This window comes from Apaloderma vittatum, unplaced genomic scaffold (genome assembly GCF_000703405.1).
Source record: "Apaloderma vittatum isolate BGI_N311 unplaced genomic scaffold, ASM70340v1 scaffold13026, whole genome shotgun sequence".
Lineage (NCBI taxonomy): Eukaryota > Metazoa > Chordata > Aves > Trogoniformes > Trogonidae > Apaloderma > Apaloderma vittatum.
This window is the reverse complement of record NW_009721302.1, coordinates 1-9,791: the sequence shown is the minus strand read 5'-3', so window position 1 is coordinate 9,791 and position 9,791 is coordinate 1. Positions and strand designations below refer to the sequence as shown.

At 35.9% G+C, this 9,791-nt stretch overlaps 1 protein-coding gene across 1 annotated transcript in view; it reads right to left on the bottom strand.

The window, feature by feature from the left end:
* Positions 1-5,601, bottom strand: part of SNX16 (sorting nexin 16) — a 23,309-nt gene extending 17,708 nt beyond the window's left edge. The window contains exons 1-2 of the mRNA XM_009871334.1: positions 5,135-5,601; positions 1,942-2,028 (exon numbers count right to left, since the gene is read on the bottom strand). Coding sequence (XP_009869636.1) covers positions 1,942-2,028; positions 5,135-5,506 — 459 coding nt within the window. The 5' untranslated portion in view covers positions 5,507-5,601. The remainder of the gene's footprint in view (positions 1-1,941; positions 2,029-5,134) is intronic.
* Positions 5,602-9,791: the final 4,190 nt, after the last annotated feature.

Below are 9,791 nucleotides of genomic sequence, written 5' to 3'. Positions count from 1 at the left end.
CTATTTTGGATACAGGCCACAATATGTGGCTTCTTGTGTACCCATACCAGCAATATCTCATCTTTCCTTTACACTGGATTACTTTGCCAACATCTTCTATTTGTCGTCTTTCAGCAGCTGTGGAGCTTTCATAACCTTTTCACTGCCTGGAACGAAGACAGCTTCGACATTCAAAGAACATCTTGCTTGATCTGAAATCTGTTTTTCAAGTCTTAAGCTGCTGCTGCACTTATGCATTTGATTCATAAAAGAAGAATTCATGGCTTTGAGCTCTTTTACTTGCCTTTGTTTCTATTTTACTAGCTCTTCCTTACTAAAAATACTTCATAAATTAGTGGAAGTATAAAACACTTTCTAGGAATCTATGGCTATCTATTTTGCCTTCTTTATTTTCTTTGAGAGATCAAGGCAAATAAAGAATGCTATTACTAAGTTCACTAACTGCTTCTATTAGCTGACCTGCATTCATTCATCTACTGATTTTATCTGTGAATGCTCCCAGTGTGACATTGTTCCTATTCTCACATTTTCTCCCATTTTTAGCCACTGCCAAAGTCCAACTCTCGGTTCAGTTTTGACTTGCAACATGGGCCGGACTCATACAGAACATATGGCTTTTTGCCTTTACCGGGCCTTTCTGAAAAGCCATCCCCTCTGTGTTACTAGCATCATAGAATCACATCAGCTGGAAGAGCTGATACACATAGTGATCAATTACTCAGTTTAGTCAGTAATTAATGCCAAGTTTTTCATGCCATTTCAAGGAATGAATAATTTGCCACCAACCTCAAGAAAGATGGTGGGGAGAAGGATTTATACAACAATGTATTTATTTTGTTTATATTGGATTTCTAGGAGATAGGGTACAGAAAATCGTGAAAGCATACACAAATGCAGCTTTGTAGCTGTATTTACCATTACAAAACAAAGAATTGCACGTGTTGCACTGTGCCTTTTGAACCACTGATGCGTGCATGTAACTCTTCAGCTCATAATACTTTATGCTTTTATAATACAAAAATGCCACCTCCAGGAACTGAAATGTACCGTAATTCTGGAACTTCTCGAGAATTACAGAATAGTAACATAATAAAAGTTTAGATGAAAAAGCTCTGGAAAGAGACACAAGAAATGAAGTTCTTCTTTTTAAACAGAAATCTTAATACCTATAAACAGTGTCAGAAGCAAAACATTTTTGTCAGTGATTTGACTGCAAAGACTAAGGGCTTCACTTGTAAAATCTAAACATCTATTCTAAAATTGGTATAAAAAAAAAAATCCCTTACTAGGGTTAAAAAAGAAGGGTATGGTACAAAGTTAGGATTTTGAACATGAAAAAAGATAATAGCAAAAAATGTGTTAAAACTTGCAATGAAAGATGATTCTTAGGAGTAGATGGTAGGACAAAGAAAAGTGTAATTCTGTTTTCCTACTTTTATGATTCAATAGAAATAATGCTAAATGGGATAGCCAAATGCTGTCTACCAATTAAAAGCACCTATGCTTTTGACATTTTTTGCTTTTTGAACGTTCTGAAAATACTAAGTTACTGACTCAGAACTCTTGTTTACCTGATATCCATCTTCAGCTTTAAAGATATAATATTCCAAAATTAACTTTGAAGACACTGAAAACGACCGAGAACTGACGAAGATTCATGAACCTAAGTTCTCTGCATCTTCAGTTTTATCATGCAATCTCCCTTTATCAGAGAAAATACGAAGTATGAAGCTTCAGATGAAGAAATACCTTCTTTACTCTAGCTGCAGTTACTCAATGAAAGAAGAGGAATCATATGTTTTTCATTCACTAATATAGTACGTGGTTTATATGCAGTAAAAAGGCAGGAAAAAAGGTGACAAAAATGCAACACACAATGAAAATTAAACATGAAGGAAGAATGAGAGAAGTTAGCTCAATTTACCAGTGTGTAATTCTTACTTTGTCATTAAGCCTGGAGAAGTCAGTGTACCGTCTGAAGACCACCCAGCTTTCCTCTGGACTTCTTTTTACCAGTATTTTGTATACCTGTGCAGAAAAAGAGGAACATCAGACAAACATGCAGAATTTCACATTGCATTGGCTAGAAGGCTGAAATTATCCTTTATTTGTTAATGAAACAAAACTCATGGATAAAAAGCCAAAATCTTAACTAGATTTTTTTAACCCCCCCCCCCCAATTTTAAGTAAAAATAGCATAAATTAATTTCAAAGTTTAAGGGAGGAATTTCTACAATCTCTAAATAAATCTAACAATTTTCTGTCTGTAAGAAATGGTTTGTGAAACTGCAAACAGATTTCTTCTCCAAGAAGAACTGCAGCTAAGTGAAGTATATTTTAGTGATCTACTTTAACCTTTGCTGAATTATAATTTTAGTCATTTAACTTGGCGGTCAATCTTTTTTAAAGATGACTGTAATAATAAGTGTTACATTGTTTCAAAATGTGTATTCTGATTTGCTTCACAAAGAAAAGTGGTTCAGGATAAAAATAACATCTTCCTTTGGTTCCATTTGTCTTGAACATAAGGTTTTCTCCAGGCAAAATATGACCACTTCCTTAGATAACTGCATCAAACAATTATACTAGCACTGTAGAACTGAAGTAATGGATTCTTTGAAGCAGATTTAGCAAGAGAAGAGCACAGCAGTATCATTCTCCTATTTAAAAACATATGGATAAACAATAATAATAATTAAAATAAACCCCAAACAGTTACCTTTTAGGAGGACTTATACTCAGATGCCTGAACACAATAAATCTAACAAGACACAACATCAACTAGAAAACATTAAACAGAATCTAGGAAAGAAGGGTTCTCATGTTTTAGCTTTCTTGTGATACCAAAAATATAAACAGTGTTATTTTATGAAAATTTCAAAAAGCAGAACTGCTATATAACATTGTGAAAACTCTTTGCTAGTAGAAAGCAAAACACAGAACAAGCAGCTTTGGAATATGCTTGTGCATTTACTTGCTAATCAGTATCCTATCCTTTTATTCTAGTAGAAGTCTGCAAAGACATTTCTTACAAATACACAGTTAGTCTGATCCTCACTTTGAATGGTTTTCCTCTTCTTTTTTTTCCACAAATTATGGTCAACTCAATTATCACAAGAAACACAATCAGCTTCAAACAAACATTTTTGGTTTTCTTGCCAAAGTTTTTTTTTTGTCTGTTTGTTTCTTTTTAAGATTAGTAATTAATAAACAAGAAAAACCAGAATACTACAAAACAAACTGTCAGTTCCTTCACATAAGGTCTTAGGAAAAAGATACAAATGAATTCAAACTCCCATAATCCAGTAAATCCTGAATTGCCTTATTGCACAAATACAAAATTTTCAACAAAAATATGCCAATAACAATCTGTGGTTGATTCAGCATCTCATTATCATTTCTCATTGGCTTAAAAATAACAAAGCGCTAATTGAACATTCCAGGACTGCTAACTCATTTGAGACCAAGTGCTTACAAACAGGGATACTTTTCAGCCTAGTTTTTTTTCTCCCACAAGCTTCAGTAGCCATGTGCTCCAACACACACTAACATTTAACTCTTGAAGCGAGTATGTCACCCATCTTAAGTAATTTAGACTCCTATCTCTACAAACTCTGAGATGCTAACAAATAGTAAAAAAAACACCATTCAGCAATTCAGTCTCTTCTCGTACAGGTGATTTCAGTTTACATTTCCACTGTCTTCCATCTCATTGATTTTGCACTGCTGAAGAAACAGAAACTTCTAAGACTAATTACTTGCTGGTGTTAATGCACAATAGCTAGCTTATTTTCAAAATGCAACTGAAAACAAACAGTTAATTAAGTGTTTTCAGAAACAAACCCAGCAACAAAAGTGAATTCATAAAGAGCAAAAATGCAACCAAGCATTTTAACGATGAAGAATGTTTCATTTGTACTGTAACCTGGCCTTCTACATAAAATTAGGAGTCAAATTTGCCATTGTAACTGCAGTTGAAGCATATGTTACGCACACTGGAACACACCTTGGCATGTTTTCAGATTAATCCTTGCCAGTATAACAATACTAAGAAATTTTTTAGTTTTCAAGGTATTATTTAAAAAAGAATCTTTAAACCTACATGGAAAAAAAATACATGGCTCTTCTCTTATGCTACCATGCATTAAGATGTTAGAAACTTAAAAATTTATGATAAGCTATTATTCTCAAATAATTAAAAAATAACATTATTTAATTCTTTGCAAAAAGAACTTGACGATTTTACTAGTACTTCAACTGTCATAAGGGCATTAGATTCCACATTTTTCTAATAGAAAAAAAAATTGGAGAAAAAAGTTTATTTGATATTTCCTCCTCTTTACACACTTGTGATTAACGTTGCTCTTCTAAAGTAACATAATTGATAATTAGTAACAAAAAACTTCCATCAGCCCCACAAAAATTGCTGAATTATCTCAAAGAAATGTTTCAATCACATCCCCAAAAAGAAATGCACAAATGTGTTAGTATATTTACAGCATGGAAAAAAAATTAAAAATTGAATTGCCAGCTACAGTACACTTCGAGAAAAATCAATACAAATCAGTTAAGCTGGTGTTCTGCCATAAGAAACTGCATATATGATATCTCACTCTGACGTGTTCGGAACAGATCTTTTTTTATTAGGAACTAAATCTAGCAATGTAGGAAGCTGAAGACTACGTGTTTGCACTTTAATTCAATTGGTGTAGGTTACAAATAACAAATGTTACAAATGCACATATTAGGGTGTCTTATCATTCATTTCAAATAAAGGACACATTTTATTTAAAATGTTCAACCACCTAGAACTTCTGCAGGTTCAGTTTAACAAGGAATAACTTTGCAAGGAATTCCTGACTTTTGTGGCAGAAATTGATACCTGAAATAGAATGAATTCCTTCTATTCCATGTACACAATTACAGGGAAGATTGCTTCTGAGTCCCAATTTTCCCACCTGTGTAATGGGAATGGTATTTTTCTGTCAGATGGCAGCACTTTGAAACTAAATTGATATTTGTAAAGCACTCCAACATCCCTCAACTGCAGGATTAATTACTGAAAGAGTATGCAAAGTACATTCAACTGTTATCATGTCATTACAGGATGAACTATACCTTCCCCAAAACTTACAGTGAATTTTGCTCTTTCCTCCATCACCTCATAACCCAGTATTGTAGGCGTGGATGGTCGATCTTCCCAAGTCCTGGAATCTGTATTCGGCTCTGTTTCTTCTACAGGCTGAGTACAGTACTCTATGGACGTGTCCACACCTGTAAATTTAGTCCGAACAAGTGGACTGCTACACACAGGTGACGTAGAACCGATCTGGTCAGGCACACTCATCTTCTTAAAACTACCAACTGTAGAGTCCTCCAGCTGTCCTTTCGAGGAGCTAGAACTTGTCGAGATGCTCCCAAAAGAAGAACTTCTTTGGTTTCTGTTTGTAAAGCTGGATGATGAACTTCCAATAGGAATAGGAACAGGAACGTACGGTGTTGCCATCCTTCATGAAAAAACCTTCAGCTTTTGGTCCAGGAGTTTAAGGTTCACTCACTGTATAAGACATGTTTTCTTTTCTTTTCAGGGACAGTACCTGCAGTGAATGACAGTAAACACTGTTGTAATTTTTAAGTAAAGATACTGCTTTGAAAGAATCTGTATCAGCATTGAGATGGAACATAGCAGTATTGATGGTTAAAAATTCTCACAAGGAATTTGGCTTTATACAAAATGCTGCTTCTAAATGGTATCTCTACAATTTGACTGACAGCTTTACAGGAGTTCTCCATAGCTATTAAAATGTCAAGAAGTTTAAGATTACAAAAGAGAAAATTGTTTTTATCCTTTATGATTTTAAGTGCTATTTTCTTTTATTGAAAGAGGCAGCAATTTTTAGGCATAAGAAGCTTGTGTAGTTTTAGTGACTGTTTAGTATAAATAGTACAAAAGCTTCCCTCCAAACTGCTTCTGTAAGATAACCAGAGCAGACTACACAAGCCAAACGTGCATGCAGCAATATACGACATGACTCAAAATACAACACAGTAAACAACTTAGGTGAAAAATATATCTACATGTATTACATATTCGATGAAGTATAATAGATCTGTTTTCAAACTGAAATATTTTTTCAAAACAACTCTGTTGCACATAATGCTGCAGACATTTCTAACAATGTTAACTGGGCACATTTTCTGTAGCTTGAATTGAAGGAATTAAGTTTTACAAGCATGCACACCAAAAGCAGTGTTGCAATAGCATCTAGTTTTCCATTCCAGCAGATTAAAATGGAAAAAAAAACTAGTTCAGGGAAGAAAGATATACAAAAGATTTGATTTTTTTCTTCAAGAAAACCACTTCAAGCCAAAATTAATCTTTTGTGTGTGTGTCTGTACATTTCGTAAAAAAGCAAAAGCAAAATGAAGACAGAGCTATAAAATGCCAAAAAAGCACCATCTCCTCATTTTAACAAAGCATCCAAAGAAGAGCTCTTACAGGATGCAAATTACATGCCACCTCTTTGGATAAATAGGATTTGAGTCACCACCTATTTCATCCAAGCACACACCAATCAACCACGAGGCTGCAGGCGGCTGTGAAATGGGAAACCATCAACCTGATTCACGTCATATGTACTACTGAAGCAAAAACCAAATGAGTTTCCTAATTGCCAGGGTGAAGTGATGCTTTCATTCTATTGCTCTAAATAAATCTTAGTGAACATGAATAAGGAAACAAATATGAAATGAACCAGCATCAACAAGAAAGACAGAAAAATGCTCTTGAAGGAATTCCCTGAGTGAAGGAAAAACCAAATGTCCTCATTCTTTCAGCTGCATCAGGAAATTTGCACACATTCTGCATGTCAGAAAGCTCAGGGAACTTCACCAACAAGAACAATTTCAAACCTTCCGTGACTCCTCAGGAGCACCTATGCTTCACTGCAGGATGAGGCTAGACACTCGCCAGTACTGAGGGAGCAGAAATGTCCATATCACAACTCCCTGCTGATTGACTTTGCTGGTCAGGAACAGGATTTGGACTATCCAGTAGCTTCTGTTGCAGCACAGTTCTCTGCTTAAATCCACGTGTTAGGCAGCTGACCTGCTTCAGCCTCATGTAGTTAAAAGAAGCAAGTCACACCTGTCTTGGAGACAAGACATTCTCCTGGAGCCAGGCCAAGAACTAAATCACTTTTTCCACCTGTATCTCAGCAAGTGAATCCGTTTTTCTGCCTTGAACAATAAACTTTGCAATTAATTTTTTTCATATAGATAGAAATATCTAGAGACAAAATATTCTCTGGTAGATTTTTCTCTAGCAATAATCTCATCTGTGCAAAACACTGAACAAAGTAACTCCTTTTTCACTTGCCACTTCAGTGCCTCTTCCATCTTACCAGCATAAGTAATTGAGAGCATCCTCTTAAAGAATGCCCAACCCAGGTATATTCCTGGGAGGCATGGGATTAAATCTCTACAAGCAGAAGAACCCAGTTGAGCCCAGAATTGCAACAAATTGAAAGATCAGTAAATAAAAACATGGTTATTATCTTCTGGTGCATGACTTGTAAACCTGAACCAAGAAAGGAAAATACACCCACATCTCACGGAATCTTGTGAAGCTCACCCAGAAGTTCATGGAATTTTGACAAGAAAATGAGACAGTGCTTTTCAGCACTTTATGGAAAACAAAAAACAAAACTAGAGAAACCAAACACAAACCATGATGATACTTTCAGCAGCTACAATAGTTGTGAGCAGCATCTTTTCTAGAAGAACTTCTTTCTTTAAATTGAAATGCCACTCAGGAACTTGCTGTCTCGAACTTGTTACTAGTCTTAAACTTGTTACTACTCTTAAACGCACATGCATTACTGAAAGACTGTACCTATACTGGCAAGCACCACAACTCAGCACAAACAGACCTGTAAAGCACTTGCTGTTAAGAATTCAACATCTACACCGTACATGCTTCAGCAGCTTTTATGTCAAACTAACTGTAATTTGGTACCATTGACTGAATGTTTATTAGCAGCTGGACTTCATTAGGCCTGCTCCCAGGGTACATTTTCTGGTTTAGTTTCTTTTGTACTCTGCAAGACCATCTCAAATTGTGAGCCAATACATATTAAATGGTGACGATAACAGTATTTTCTTCTAAAGGACATTCTTGACTCAGTCTGACACAGTAAATGTACTCATAGATAAATAAAAGAGGCTGATACTACTAGTGTCACACCCAGATTCTTTTAACTCTTCAAAGTTAGTACTCCTAAAAGTAGTAAAAGTTAGAAGAGTATTATTTGAGTAACAGAAATGTCAAATCAAATGAGTAAAGGGTACAGTGTCATTTACATTTTTTTTTCCAAGAAAACATAAAAAGAAATGTACAAAGACATTACCACAGAACTTGCAAGAATCCAACACGTATTTATGCATATATACACATGCAAATCCATTTTAAACTGGAGAAGTGCCACAGTTTCCAAATATCTAAAATATTTACATGCTATGACTGACAACAAGGTTTAAAATTGCATTAAGTTGCACCTTATAATTGCTAAACTCGAGAAAAAGCATACAGTGCTCAAACGAGGGGCACAACTCCTATAGTCATAGGAAAGGCACAAGTCCTAAGGTTTACTGCCAATTCATGCAATAAAAGGAGTAGCAAATAACTTGATTTAAAAAAACACAACAAACTCAAATGTTTAGACAAACCATTATTGCTCCTTGCTGACATTGCTGCAATGAGGAGGGAAAATTTAGTTGCAGCCTGCTACTAAACTCACCACAGACTGGTTTCACCTATTACTGCATTAAACCAGTAGAATCACTCCACCACACCAACTTTCAGAACAAACAGCTCACTCATGACACCTAAGAGATAACCCACCAATTGCATTCTTTCCCATCTAGATATTTACCTTTTTGTAAGAAATCTGTTTCTTGTTCAGAATGTGTATTTGGTCTAGTTTGACTCCCAGCTCTAACTTAAGAATGAAATAAAAAAGAAGAGAACATTTGCACAAAGCACTGAACTTCAAGATCTGAAACAGGATAGGACAGAGTCCCAGGAACCCTGTCACATGCTACAAAAGAGCATGACACCAACTTATCCTACCGGGTGTTTACAACAGCCACCTCCCTCTTTGCGGGCAAAGCAAATAGGCTATAATAAAACCACTTAAAAAGGGTTTGCCTCCAGCTTGCAGCTATCGCAGTTCCAAACCCTTTTAAGCTAATGGTTTGTATGTTCAGCGAGAAACATGTAAGCCACGCGATTCAAGGATAACAGATTAGAAACAAAACAATCCTTACTTAACAGTTCTAATTGGATTTAGAAGACCTTTAGCTATGCAATACTATTTGTGATCTGGTTACGTATATTGCCTTTCTGTTTGGACAATGCAGTCAGGCTGACCTCTGTTGTTCAGGATTTAAGTGCTGCCACGGGATGTCAAATGAAGGAACAGGGGTTTATTTAGAGAGAAAACTTGCTGGGTTTTTGTTTTTTTTTTTAAATAAAATAATTATTTTGTGCCGACTTCAGTCAAGTAACTTAAGGACGTATTTCACCTGTTCACGAACCCGACACCGGGGCCTATTTATGACACCTCACTTACACACAGAGAGGGAAAATTCCTGCCCCCGTGAGTCCATTACCGAGTCAGAAGCAATTGAAGGCATCTCAGCCCCCCTGCCCCAATTCCACGGGGGCCCTTACGCTGCCTACCTCTCTTCTCAAAGAGCCGGGATCCCGAGGAGAACGGGAGGTGCCTCCC